The sequence below is a fragment of the Natator depressus genome, chromosome 27 (genome assembly GCF_965152275.1).
Source record: "Natator depressus isolate rNatDep1 chromosome 27, rNatDep2.hap1, whole genome shotgun sequence".
In the NCBI taxonomy this organism is placed as follows: Eukaryota; Metazoa; Chordata; order Testudines; family Cheloniidae; genus Natator; species Natator depressus.
In genome coordinates this window covers 2,839,076-2,853,204 of record NC_134260.1, presented here as the reverse complement: position 1 = coordinate 2,853,204, position 14,129 = coordinate 2,839,076, and the positions used below count along the sequence as shown (strand labels likewise).

Sequence of the window (14,129 nt, the reverse complement as noted above, 5' to 3'; positions counted from 1 at the left end):
TTCATCATGCGGCTGCCTGGGGTTAACCTGGCTGCTGATCCTTCCCCTGTGCAAGGCCTGGGAGAAGACCCCACCCGCAAAGGCTGATAGCTGGGACCCTGTGGCCTCGCTGGATGGGGGCGCTGCCGGTCTGGGTGGGTCCAAACATCCTGGCGCTTGGTCTTCTCCAAGGAGGTAGGCTGAGGTACATCCAGCCCCTGAGGGCTTCCACAGCCCTCCTCCGCTCCCCGCAATCTTCACCTGCAGGAAGGGGCTGTGCTTTTGGGAGCCCTTCTCAGCACAGCTGCTTCTGTGCACAGCCCTGGCAGCACTTCTCGCCTGCGGGGAGGGACTGTCCCTAGTAATCTGTGCAGAGGGTGAAGGTTGGCTGTAGTCGGCTGCACTGAGACGGCTGGCCTGACTGATTAGTCCTGGCCTGTTTTGAAAGGCTCTAGCTGCCCAGGAGCTAGGAGTGAACCCATCAGCACAGCCACCAGCTCTGCCAACCGGAGCAGGAGGCAATTCCTCTGCTGCCGTGATCCACGGCTCTGCCAAGGAGGCTTTGGCATGACGCTGTCTGCTTGGATACTGCAGTCTCCTGGGGGGGGGGGTCCGTGCAGCTCCTAGGGCTGGCTCGCTCTGAGAGGCCTAGTCAAGTCAGCCCCAGCCCCTGCTTGTGCGGGAGATACTGAGGGTACAGGGTGTCTTTCCCCCCTGCGTGGGGAGCAGCAGTGCCGGGTGTGCCTTGCTGCTCCCAATCTCAGGCTGGGTGACTGTCTCGCTCGCCTGGGAGCAAGTGGTGTGGACAGTCCTGGAGACATGGGGGCAGGGCCTGGCCCTTGCTCTCAGGAGCACAGCTTTGTCAGCTGGTGTTGAGGGCAACTCTGCCCTAGGGACACCCACCCGTTTTACCAGGCACAAGTCTCTGAAATGCAGCCCAGACCCCAGCACGAAGCCCAGTCATGCTCTCTTGGGTCTGCTGCTCAGCTAGGGGCTGAGAGTCATGTTCTGTCTGCTCAGGTGCTCCTGATGGCAAAGGGTGTGCTGCGAAGGCTGAGGGTGGTAGAGTTCCACCCCTGCCGCTCCCAGGCCCAGGAGAGGTGCTGAGAACCTGTAGGGCAGCTCCAGCTGGGCCTCAAACCCTGAGTCCCTGGTAGCTCTTGGCCCTTTGACCCCTCCTGCTAGCTGAGATAAACAGTCCTGCTAGGCCCCTCCGTCCCCTGCTCATCACTGCAATGCTGCATGCACATAGCCCCCAGCACCTGTGGACCCCTGAAGGGACGTATCCATCCCCCCTCATGCTGACACCTCTTGCATTGTGTGAGACCAGCTGTGTCCCCCACCTCCCTGCTCAGAGTCCAGGAGCCCTGCCCCTGCCATCCCAGTCATCTCTGGGTGCAACCTTGTTCCCAGAGCCTCGATGCTGCAGCCCCCATGCCAGCTGGCTCACGCGGGCAAAGCAGCTGGAGCATCAGATGCTCTCCTAGAGGGAATTGGTGGCCGCTCTGAGGGCAGCGGCAGTAGCCGAGGCTATGCCAGCCCCCTGTTAGATGCAGGCCTGGCTACTCATTTGTATCTCAAAGGGATCCCTCCTGCCCTGTGTCCTGTTGATTGTTGCCTGCAGGGCCACTAGCTTTGCCCATGAGATGGAGCCTCATTACTAAGTCTGAGGAGAGGGTGGGCCTCTGTGAGCGGTGGTCAAGCTAGACTGCACTGCCCACTTAAAGGCCCCTACCTGATCCCCCATGCAGCAGGGGGAGCTGCTGAGGCTGCCAGGGGCAGGGGCCTGAGGGTTGCCCACATGGGAGTTTTTAAAGTGCTGACTGATGCATAGAATTCCGCATCCCTGGCAGGGAGTGCATTCTAGGGAGCTGTGGGGCTGGTGCACAGGCAAGGATTCGAGAGTCCCGCGTTCTGTATCCAGTTCTACTGACAGGCATGTGGCAACAAATTTTCCGAAGTGCAGACCTGCTAAACTGCATAGGCCCAACCCCTGACTTGCACAGGCATTGACCTGTCTGCATGCACACACCTATATGCACTCTCACATGCATTACATATGTATACACCTGTATGCACACAGTAGAGGCTGAGTGGGTGTAATTTAGCACATACACTAAAGGTGGCCCTTAAACCCTCAGTATCTCTGGTTCTCCCTCAGGAAAATCCAGCTGATGGGCCCTGCCCCTGGAGGGCTGCGGTGAGGCTTGACTAGTTACTGTTGTGTGGTGGTGGTGATAAAAGGAATCTGCCTGGTTTAGCTCTGGACAGAGCCCTGCACTGGAAGCCAGCACAGCTGGGCTCTATTCCCAGCTCTTCCCCCTGCCCTGCTGGGTAAGTTTTGGCCCTGCTCTATGCCTCAGTTTTCCCAGCTGTAAAATGGGGATAGTGACACTGACCATGCCAGCTGGTAGAGATTGGGAGGTGGGGGGAGGCCTCTGGTTTGAACTGCTCAATTCACTGGTTCAGCCACCCCAGGGAAGCTAGGCAGGTTTCCTTCTGGATTTGGGCCTCGGAGCTGCTGCCTCGTTCCCAGCCAGTCTGGCAGCGGTGCTGCAGCCTGGGAAAGCAGGCAGAGTCTTACCACGCAGCGCTGGGGGCTGGGAGAAATACACTCGGTGAATGGACTCTGGGAACAATGCCACAAACTATTCCATGCTGCAACCTCCGCGTGGGGGCGTGTGGGGACGTGCGCTGGTGTTCCTGGGGGCCTGTGAAGCTGGGTGGGGCCTGAGGGGGCTGACCTGGGTGTGGGACCAGCATGTTCTCTGTGTGGCTCCCAGGTCCGTGCCTGCACCATTGCACAGGTGCTACACACAAGTGCTGCGGGGGCACGGGGGGCTCATTCCTGTGGGAGGCTAGAATACCTCCCCTCAGCTCACAGCCCCCCCCCCACCTTAGCCCAGTGGGTAAGTGACCCCAGCAGGGGGAAGCAGCAGCCGGGGGGCCCAGCCAGGGGGTGGGGTGGCAGCTGCTGGGCTGGGAGAGCGCAGAAGAGGCACACAGGAGTTGCTAGGCCGCATCCCATCAGGTGTGGTGTCCTGGGCCCTGCCATGCTGCAGGAGGTCGCTGGGCCCCCCACACTGCTGCGTCCCAGGGTGGGAGCGAGCACTCCCCAATGTGTCAGGCCGGCTGGAGGATTCCTTCCTGAGCCCCCCCGTGCCCCCTCAGCTTACCGGAGCCTGGCCCTGCTCACCTTTGTCTGCTGGAGCCAGAGGCTGTGTTGCAGCAGCTGGAGTGGGAGGTGCAGTTCTAGCAATAAGGGGGAGCTGGGGGAGGCAGCAGGCCCTATGGAGCCCCCCACGGGGATTCAAATGGCTGTAGTGCTAATGGAGAGGGCCTCTGCTGTGCACCCCTCCAGGACAGTAGCCAGCCTCTGAGGGGGGCTTGGCCCAGCACTGCTGCTGTGGGCTTTGGACCCCTGGTTCTGCAGCACCTGGCCCTGCCCCGCCCAGGATGGGATGCTGGGATAGCTGGGCCGTTTGTCTGCCCTGTGGGGCTCCGTTGCCAGGGGCCAGGCAGGAGAGAGCAATGAAGCCGCCCTCCCCTGCAGACAGAGCGAGCAGAGCAGGGTGCGGCTGCAGCAAAGCATCATCTCCCAGAGGGGCTAGTGCAGCCATGACGTAACCTCTGAGCAGGGGCTGGCATCAGGCTCAGTGGGGCTGACCCAGCATGTGGGGTTGCTGGGCCTTGTGCTGGGGGCCTTGACCAGCAGCTGGCCCCTGAGAATCCCCTTCTCCTGCTGACCCCACTCCACCCCACCTGGACAGTATCTTCCCAGGCAGGGCTACTGGGGCTGCAGCCAGTTGCGATGGGGAAGGTGACGGTTTCCACGTTCAATGAGCCTCCGCTCCAGCCAGCCTGCAGCCAGGATGGTCCGTGTCCAAAGGGCAGACGCAAGGCAGCTGCTGCTGCTCTTTGCGAGGCTTTGAACTGACCCACGTGTGCTGCACGCTCTGGAGATGCTGGGGGAGGGGCGCGCCGGGAGAGACTGGCACAGAACAGGGCTTTTATCAGCACGCTGGCTGGCGGTAGCCAGGGCTGGGGCACTCGCCCTCACCCCTCCGCACTCCTGCTCTGCTACTCTCCAACCCCTCAAAGGCCCTTTGCCACCATCCCCGTTCCCTACTCTCCCCCACAGGAGTCTGGGGCTGGAGCGCAGCTCCCCACGGGGTTATGGCAGCAGCCGGCCCTCCTCCTGCGTGGCCAGTTGGGTAAAGGTACCCAGCACATCCTTGCAAAGCACCATGCAGACGCTGACAAGGCGTCTTGGGAGATTCGTAAGGAAGAGCTAAGGATCGCGACACCCACCCCTGCAATGCAGCCGTGTCTGGGGTGGAACGCAGCAGCTGGTTAACAGTGCACAGTAACACTGCTCGCCAGTCGGGAAGTGAAGGAGGATGCTGTATCCAGCTGACGCTGCCATAAGGAGGAGTGTAGTTACCTGGGCTGGTGTGTGGCCAAACTCTCAGGGTCCTGAATGATCACCCGGGCTCAGCTCAGCACCTGTTTTTCATGCCCTTGGAAAGCTGGCACTGCCAGCAGCACAGCGTCCCCTAGCTCCATGCTGTGGCTTTGGCTCCATACTCATCCAGCGGGAACAGCGCCAGCTATCGAGTCATGGCCCCCACCTGCTTCCTGGGTGTTCCCTGGGCGTCTCCCAACCAACAGAACCTGGCACAACCCTCCTCTTCTTTCATCTGGTTAGATTTCGTGTTGTAAAAACCACCTGTCCAGGAGCTGGGAGTATCCTGGGAATAAGGAGACTAACCATCACCGTCTGCAGCATCCTGCTGAGACCCCAGCCGGCAGCATCAGCTACTCAATGGCCAAGCCAAACGCCAGAAAGCTTTGTGGCCCCACGTGCCCTGGAACGCACCCTCGTTGCCCCTCCAACACCAACATGCCAGGGGCCTTTCCAGCATGCCCAGCCAGCTAGCCAGGGAGCCTGTTCACCCAGGGCAGCGTCACAGATCCTGGGGGTCGTGTCCCATTCACCCCTCCTCAAGGGCTCCTGGACTCCAGTTGGTATTTGGGGGTAGAATTTTCTGGGTTTATTTTTGATGCTGAAAACGAGCCACGGTGTTTGTAGTTAAACAACTCCTAGTGTTTCAATGGGACAGCAGCCTGCCTCCGCAGGCGGGAGCCTGGCTCAGCTGCTTGCCTGCCCTGGGACTACCGCGCAGATCCCGCTGCAGAGAGGAGGGATCCCAGACGCACTGGAAAAGATTGGCTCAGACTTTTTAAGAACGCTTTGATGAAGCCTGAGTGGCTGGAAAGCGGGGTGTTGCTCGCCGTTCCCCTTTCTTTCCGGCTGCGCTCTTCCCAGGCCTTCCCTTCTCTGTTCTGTTCTTTGCTCACCCCTGAGTTTTGTTACAAAATATTTGTCAGTAAAATAGCAATAAATGTTGTAAAAAGACCTTGGATTAAAATAATTAATAAGGAAGAGCCTTGAATCCCTGCTATTCATATTTTAAAAAGTCCTGTGTGATCTACCTCTCTGCGGTACTTCTCTGCCTCCAGCACCAGTGTACCTCAGCATTGTTCAGGTGTTTGTCCTCACTCAGCCCTGGGAGGCAGGGCTGTGCTATTAACCACATTGTACAGATGGGAAACTGAGGCACAGAGCACTAGGTGACTGCCCAAGGTCACACAGGACTATACCAATAAGCTACCAAATGCTCTCCTCCCAGTGATACACCACCATCACGCCAGTCCACCACCCCAGCCCTTCAGTCAAGGCTGAGCTGTCTCCCGGCTCTCCAGCAAAAATAAGGAGGACACAACATTTCCAGGATTACAAGCTCACAACCCCCAAAAAACTCATCATAAAGAAGCCCCCATGGAGGCCCCTGCAAGGTGCCAGCACCTGATGTTGAAGAGGGACGTGCACACTTGGATAGGGGCAGAGGGACTGACAGGGCTTGGGTTTGGGATGTTCAAAGGACCCCAGGGGATTTAGGCACCCAACATCTGTTGCATCCCAATGGAATTCCTAACACCCCACGGCTCCTTCAGACTGCCCAGCCTGGCCCTCCTGCTCCCACTAATGGTGGCACCAGCCTCAACAGCTCAACAATCCTGAGGCGGACCCCAAAATCGTGAGATTGGCCCCAAATCATGAGATTGTTTTGTAAAAGAGACTCTTGTGGTTTTGATCGGTCTTGACTGGGGAACTCCACACACGTGCCCCTGCCCCAGTGGGCATCCTGCCAGCAGCCCCAGAGCACCGGGGGTTCTGGCCCATGGCAGCGCAGAGCTGCCACCTTCTTCCCAACCTCATTAATCATTTCTGCTGCCCCAGCCCCACAGCCCCCCATCTGCCCCCACAGTCCCACGTCTGCCCTCCACCTTACACCTGTCCCACACAGCTCCACAGCTCCCCCACAGCCCTGTCTGTCCCACAGCCCCACGTCTGCCCCCCCAGCTCTAGGTGCTCTTCACCTTGCCCATCCCCCCTGGATGCAGCAGGGGCAGGGCAGAGGCACCGTCCTGTCCTCACTGCTCACAGGAGGAGTTGGGGAGGAAGGGGCAGAGCCGCTGGGGTCTTTCTGCTCCCCCCTCCCCTACCCCAAAGCTCCACTCCTTGGGGAGGGGGATCTGCCTGCCCCGTACAGTCACCCTGATTGGCTGCTCTCCCCCTAGAGGCAGGCCAGTGGGGAAGCAGCCAGGTGGACGGGGGTCCCTGGCAGAGGTGGAGCGTCTCCTGTCCTTGCGCTTGGGTCACTGCACTGAGGCCAATGGGGCAGGGGCCTGAGCCAAAGCTCACTGCAGTCCGTGACGGGAGCCCTATTCTGGACCGGGCCCTTGGCGCTGGTGTCCCCGACCCAGCCTGGGCCTGCTGCCAGCCCACTGGCTCGGAGAGCAGCAAGAGCCCTGCAGCCAGGCAGCCCTGGGCCGCTGCCCCGCTTATTAGCAAGTCAGTGACCCAGTCTATGGCTCTGTGCATGGCTGCTGGATTCCTCCCGGGCCCCTCTGGGCTCAGGCTACCTGCTGCAGTGACCCCCGCCTGCCCTCCCCTCTGCCACACAGGCAGAGCCAGCTTCCAGCCTGCGGGGCTGGGGCCAGCTCCCCTGTGTGCAGCCATCCCTGTCCCTCCCCAGTAGGCCTGGGGTGCGCCACAATAACAGCACAGAGCGGCTGTGGCATGGCCAGGAGCCCGCTCCCCCAGCACTCCCTGGGGCGGCCTGAGCCATGGCTGAGCAGTGTCCTAGCACTGGGCACTTGGGCGGGACACTGGTTCGCTGGAGCGGGAGCTCAGTGGTTTGAGCTGCAGGCCAGTTACGCCCCCTCTCCCTGGAGCCCTAGGCTCAGATCCCAGCAGAGTGGGGCTAGGAGCCCTAGGAGCACTTTGTGGCTCTAGCTAGAGCAGTCCTACATGGGGACGCAGCTCCCCAAGTGAGACAAGCCATGGCCCAGGGGCTTCTGCCAGGACAGCTCTGTTGGTCAGAGATTGCACCTCGTCACAACCCTCTGACAGAGTCTGCTGTGCAGCCCTGGCCGGGACATGCAGGGGGTCTTCAAAATCCCCAGCCTACATCATGCAGGCTGAGCTGCGGGCAGCAGGTGTGTAGGGTCGGGGGCATCCTTGAGTGAGACCTGGGCCCTGCGCAGCTGCTAATGATTCCCTTGGCGCTTTTCCTAAGAGCAGGGCTTTGCTCTGTTGCGTCCCTTGGCCAGCATGTCCAGTGGGCTGCTGCTCTCCACCCCAGAGGTGGCTGTTTTCAGCAGGGTTGAATGTTTCAAGTGGGCACAGGGCTTTGGGCTGGGCGCAGAGCAGTATTGTTAGAGATGTGCCTGGAGATGGCGTGTTAGAGGCATGAGTACAGCTCCCCACACAAACCAGGGTGCTGGCAGCAGAGGTCCCTCTCAAACAGCTGGCACAGAACCCAGCGCTGGGGAGACCCGTCTCTGTTTGGGGAGGGGGAAAGCCCCTGGCAGAGGTGGTCTGTGTGCGTGAGACTGTTCTTCCCGCCCTGTAGAGCAGCAGGGAAGGTGGAGGCTGCCTCGTAGCAGCTGTGGTTGCCTGCACTGGTGCATTGTGCATGTAGGTTGGAGCAGGTGCTTGTGAGAGCTCAGAGGATGCTGGCAGGCAGGGAGGGAGGGATCTGAGCAGCTCACGTGTCTCCTCTGCCTTTTTCCTCCTCTCGCCCTGCTAATGTTGGGCTTTTCTCTCTGTCACTGCAGGCTCAGGATGGAGAACTAGCAGCCTCTGCAGCCTAGAACCCCCTGCCCCAGTTGCTGCTCCTCTCCCACACCCTCCATTTGTGCTGGTTTTCAAAGGTCCATTTTCTCCCTCTCTCCTCATCTGGCAAAAGAAAGCAAAGGAAGAGCGCGCCCACCTCTCAATGCGAAGCCACAAGAAGAAGAAAGGGCACGAAGGTCTCTCTCCAGAGCAGTGTGAGCCCAGCCGGGGCAGATCCCAGCACACGCCGAGCCTGGGGGGATTATGAGGCAAACATGAGCCTCCTGCAGAAGTGGGTGTTAGCAGCTTTCATCTCCCTCGTGCCTCAGTCAGGTAAGTGCTGCCCAAGGCAGCCTCTCAACTTTGGGCTCCCCCTTCCCTCCAGGGATGTGTTTTGGTCCTGGCGCATGCAGGCTGGGGCTGCAGGTCAGGAGCTGACCTCCAGCACACCCCCAGACCCACTCCCCACATGCCTTCCCTGCTGGCAGTGAGCAGGGCCCGGCTGCCATCCCCCACCCCTTTTCTGTCCCTGCTCGGTTTTTCCCCAGCAGTGACGGGAGATCTCTTCTGCTGCATCCACATGCTTTTCTGCAGTGCCTCCCCGACACCAAGGTGTGGGAGCAGGGAGTTCTTGAAGGACCTGTTTGGGGGCACGGGGGGATTCCCCCAGGCTTGGCAGGCTCTGATTCCCTCACTAGCTGAGCCCGGCCAGTCCACTCACCCCACTCCGCTGGCTAACGCCCAACCGCCCCTTGGTGAACTCTAATTCCGCTGCAGCGTCTGCTCTCCTTTGCACTCAGCAGGTCGCGCCAAGGCGGAGACGCAGCCTGGTGCTTTGCAGGGGAGGTTTCCCAGCCCCAGATGGGACACAAGGCCGGTCGCTTCAGAACTCACCCACCCCAGCAGGTTAGTGGGGCAGAGCGCGGGAGGAGAAGTCCAGAAGCATCAGCTGGACACCAGGGTCAGGAATGAGCCTCGAGGAGGAGGCAGCCCTGTAAGTGAATCTGTACAAGCATCCCCCTTCCACTCTGTCAGCGCCTTGCACCCAGGGCTGCAAGTGCTCCCCGGGCCGCCCGGGCAGGGGCGGAGGAGAGGCATTCCCAGCTGGGGGCTGGGCTGGGGAGCCAGAGGGCCCAGGGCCTGCGCGCTGGGCTGGGTGGATGGCAAAGACCTCTTCAGAGAGGGGGCAAAAGCTGCTTCATGGCTCAGCTGCTAGAAATGCCCCAGGGAAGAGATGGTTGGTGAAGCCAGATTCGGTGTAGCAGCGCCTTGCACCATCACAGCTCAGGGCCTGGGCCATGTCCTTGGTGCTGCATCCCTCCTCGAGCATGTCCTGGGGATCGGGGGGACAGGGAGGCACCCTGCCCCTGCCCACGCTGTACCCATCCTGGGCTGCCCCAGAGCTCTCAGGCTGCTGGGGCTGCCTGGCACCTCCCACCAGCTGCCGAACCCCTAGCGTAGCCCATTACAGTCTGGGGCGGGTTGGGGAGATTAAATGGGAGCCCGCGGGCAGGGCTCATGCGTAATGAATGGGAGACGCACTCCGGCACAGGAGGAGGAAGCACGTTTGCTGTAACCAGGAGCAAGTTATCAACTCTCCCAGGTTAATCCCCTGGCCTTGCTGTGTGGGTGGATGCTGCCATGGGGCCACGCTGAAACCCCACCTGCCTGCATTGCATGGGAGATGGGATCCAGCCCTGTGCAGAGACCAGCAGCCTGGGCCCATTTCACTCTGTTCCAGCAAACAGCCAGCATTGAACCCTTTCCTGCGGCTGGATCCAACCCCTGCACCAAGACAGAGCCCCCCATGGGTCGCCCTGGCTGGAGCACACGATGCCTAGGCAAGGGAGGCGAGTTGTATGGGCCCGTGGTGCCCGAGCTCCAGCAAATTCAGAGGCTGGGGGCTGTGTATGTGTCGGGGGAGGACTTGGACATGTTCTGGGCACCACCAAAAATTATACAAACCTGCCACCTCTGTTAGGGGCCCCCGCCACGCTCTGGGCCCTGCCCTGGGGGCACACAGGCTGCTGGGTAGGATGTGCCTTGGCCTGCAGCACTTACCACACCCATAGTGTGCCTCCTCCTGGGGCTGACTGATCCGTTGAAGGGGGAACAGACCTGACAGGCAGGGATCCTGCTCCCTGTGGTGCTCTGGGAGAGCCCCTGGGACCGTGGCAATCCACTGGCTGACGGGTCCTGGCCAGTCATGGGCGGTTACTGCTCGGGCCTATTCAGTCCATACAGACTCTGAGCCCAGGAGGCTGCAGCCTGGGACGGAGCGATCCAGTGAGCCCAGCTCTGAATGCAGGCATCCAAACTCCAGAACCCCACCAGGCCTCCCCCCAGCCCCACGTGTTCATCCCACACCACCCACGGCGCGCCCAGAGGTTCCCCCTGCCCGCTGTCGATACAGCCCCACGACACCAGCCTGCTCAAAACAGACCCAGCCAGCCCTTGGCTCTGGATCTCGGCCAGGAATCTGGGGGGCTCCCAGGGTAGAGGGCTTATGGGAGTAGGCTCCAAAATGGCTTTTCAGTCTCGCAGCACGGGAGTCTCGGTGTCCCCTACTGGCTGATTCACTGAAGAATAATAACCTATTTTTGTGAGCAGCTAATGGAGCTGTTCCTTTAGTGTGAGGGGTGGAGTCTATGGTGCAGGGTTGGAGGCCCCAGGTTCAAACCTTGCTGACGACCCCGCAGGGGTTTCGTTAGGGCAGCTTCCCTGGCATTTAGGAAGCCAAGCAGGTTCTTTCTCTCTGACCCTCCCCGTGGGTAGCAAAGAGCTGCCGAGGTGCCAGGCAAAGTGCTCTGGAATCAGCCACAGGCTGAAAAAGGCCAGGCGTGGCCATGCCAGCTGGGGCTGCTTCTCTCTGCCTCAGTGAGGATCCCTGCTTCCCCCCTCCCCCGGGGCAGGGACGGGCTCTGATGGCAGCAGGCCTTGGAGCATGAGGGTATCATCCAGCTGGCACCTCCCACTGGCTGCAGGCCCCTGCAGGTGCCACTAAATCGCCAGGCAGGCTCAAGCCCTGGGACTGGGCCTACAGCACCCCAGCTGCATGCAATCTAGTCGGTGGCTGCTGCTCTCCCATGGTGCAGGGGCTGGATCCGGCGCCACCGATGTCTGTGGAAAGACTCCCCGTGGCCCCAGACCCCTGTTGGGAAGCTGCAGATCTGGAGCAGCCCTTCTTCTCTGCAGAGCATGGAGCAGGGCCTGGTGAGGGTCCCTGCTGTGCGATGGTGCAGACGCTGCGTCCGAAGGACCCCCACGCTGTACAGCCGCAGACCTGCCCAAAACTGGTTTCCAGGAGCCCAGACAACGCCCACCCCACCCTGACTCACTCCGCTGGCTCAGGGGAGCCTTTCACTTCATGCTAGTGTTTTTACATTGTTTAGCAGCCCCCTTTTCCTTATGCTTACTGTGACCCCCCTCCTGCCCACCCTCAGCCCTGCTGGCGCCAGCCCCTGACCCGGGTGCAGTTACACCATGCAGGCGCCTGACCCTGCTGCTTTATACACTAGCCAGGGCTGTTTGGCCCAAAGGTCATACAGTGTGGGAGCCAGGTGGGAATGGGACCGAGGCCAGTGTTATTGGCAATATCCTGCACTCCTCGAGCACCCCATCCCAGCTGCTCCGTTGATTTTGCTGGCATTAGTGAGTCAATCCTTGAAACCCGCTCGAGCGGTGCGACAGGTCACGCTCCCCATTAGCCGTCTGAGCAGACAGTGGTCGCACAGCTCAGTGGTGTCGTGCCAAGCCTAGCACCAAAATACCCTGACTCCCTGCCCCAGCCACATCACCTGACCAGCCGCTCTTGCTGTGACCTTTGCCACTCAGCTGGTTTATTCTTGCTGGGTTGCTGAGGAGCACAGGGCTAGCCGGACTGGTTGTTAGCATAGGGCTGCTCGGGACTTTGCAGCTTCCCACGCTGATTAGCTACTGGAAAGTAGCTCATGACTGCTGGGCTGCCCTCAATAAGTATTGTGGGGTTGCTCGGGTGCCGGCCTGGCTGGTTCGGTGTCGTGGGGCTGCTCGGGCGCTGGGGGCCGGCCTGGCTGGTTCGGTGTCGTGGGGCTGCTCGGGCGCTGGGGGCCGGCCTGGCTGGTTCAGTGTCGTGGGGCTGCTCGGGCGCTGGGGGCCGGCCTGGCTGGTTCAGTGTCGTGGGGCTGCTCGGGCGCTGGGGGCCGGCCTGGCTGGTTCAGTGTCGGGGGGCTGCTCGGGCGCTGGGGGCCGGCCTGGCTGGTTCAGTGTCGTGGGGCTGCACATAAATTTCTATTTTGCTGGCACCGTGTTTCAGACAAAGAAGTGACCTATACAGGTCTAATTTGGGATCATCCCAACATGACAAGACCAGGCACATGCTAGATACGTAGACTTTTGTAAGGCATTTGCTTGAGACCGCATGGCATTTTCATTAAATATTTAGAATGATCTAAAATGAGCAGGGCGCACATTAAATAGATTAAAAAACTGGCTAACTGATAGGTCTCGAAATGTAACTGTAAATGGGGAATTGTCACCAAACAGGTCGGCTTCCAGTAGGGTCCTGCAGGGATTGGTTCTTGGCCCTGTGCTCCTTTCCATTACATTTGCAGATGAGACAAAAATTGGGGGAGTGGTAAATAATGCACAGGACTGGTCAGTGATCCAGAGCAAGCTGGATCGCTTGGTAAGCTGGGCACAAGCAGACGATATGCGTTTTAATACGGCTAAATGGAAATACGTACCTGTAGGAAGAAGGACTAACTGCCATACTACCACAGTGGGGGACTCTGGCCTGGGAAGCAGCGACTCTGAACAAGATTTGGGTTTGGCGCTGGATAATCAGCTGAATATGAGCTCCCTGCCACACGCTGGCCGAGAGGGCTAATGCCATCCTGGGGATGTATAAATGGGAATCTCAGGGAGAGCAGAGAGGTTTATTTTTACCTGCGTATTTGATGCAATTGCTGCTGGAATCTGGTGCCCAGTTCCGGTGCCCACAATTCAAGGACGATGTTGAAAAATTGCTGAGGGTTCAGAGAAGAGCCACAAGAATGATTGACTGGAAAACCTGCCTTCTAGCAATAGACTCGAGGAGCTCAATCTATTTAGCTTAACAAAGAGAAGGTTAAGGGGAGACTTGGTCACAGCCTGTAAGTAGCTACATGGGGAACAAAGGGGCTTTTCAGTCAAGCAGTGACAGGCGTAACACCATCCAACGGCTGGAGGCTGAAGCTGGCCAGATCCAGACTGGAAAGAAGGTGTATATTTTTAAGAGTGAGGGTAGTTGACCTCTGGAACAATTTCCCAAGGGCCAGGCTGGGTTCTCAGTCACTGACAGGTTTTAACTCAAGATGGGCTGGTTTTCTAGCTCTGCTCTAGGGATTACTGTGGGGCAGGTCTCCGGCCTGTGCTATACAGGGGTCAGACTGGATGATCACATGCTCCTTCTGGCCGTGGGACCTAGGAATAGTCAACATTACTGGGAGCTGCTTACGTCAAGGTCCTTAGACTTGATAGCCTGGGTCAGAGCTTCTATTGACCCAGACTGCCCTGCCCCGCATCCATCCAGCAGGTCCCAAACCACCCCCAAGTCCTGCCCAGGCTGAGTGTAAAAGCTGGCCTGGGTTCTCGGGGGCTGTCTCTTCCTTGCTTGTTCCAAAGCCTGAAGGGAGCTGTTCCCAGGACATCACAGGTGCTGTTCTCACAGCAGCAAGGTTCTTTTACTGTAACAAGAATCAGAGGGGCAGCCATGTTAGTTTGTCTCAGCAAAAAGAACGCGGAGTCCTTGGGGCACCTTAGACACTAACAAACGTATTTATGCTCAAATAAATTTGATAGTCTCTAAGGTGCCACAAGTACTCCTCGTTCTTGTAACAAGAATGTTACACACCATAGGTAATCTGCTCCTGGGAGAGGATGTGTGATGGGTTGGACAGAGCAGAGGACTGTGAGTCAGGACTCCCAGGTTCAATTCCCAGCTCTG

General features: G+C 59.3%; 1 protein-coding gene across 7 annotated transcripts in view; it reads left to right on the top strand.

Moving 5' to 3' along the window:
* The first annotated feature begins 7,918 nt into the window (after nt 1-7,918).
* Nucleotides 7,919-14,129, top strand: part of ADAM11 (ADAM metallopeptidase domain 11) — a 56,374-nt gene continuing 50,163 nt past the window's right edge. For 3 of the 7 annotated variants that reach the window (XM_074940560.1, XM_074940561.1, XM_074940559.1), the window contains exons 1-2: nt 8,034-8,497; nt 8,965-9,158. In XM_074940560.1, coding sequence (XP_074796661.1) covers nt 8,440-8,497; nt 8,965-9,158 — 252 coding nt within the window. In that variant the 5' untranslated portion in view covers nt 8,034-8,439. The other 4 variants (XM_074940558.1, XM_074940563.1, XM_074940564.1 and 1 more) reach the window with 4 other exon arrangements.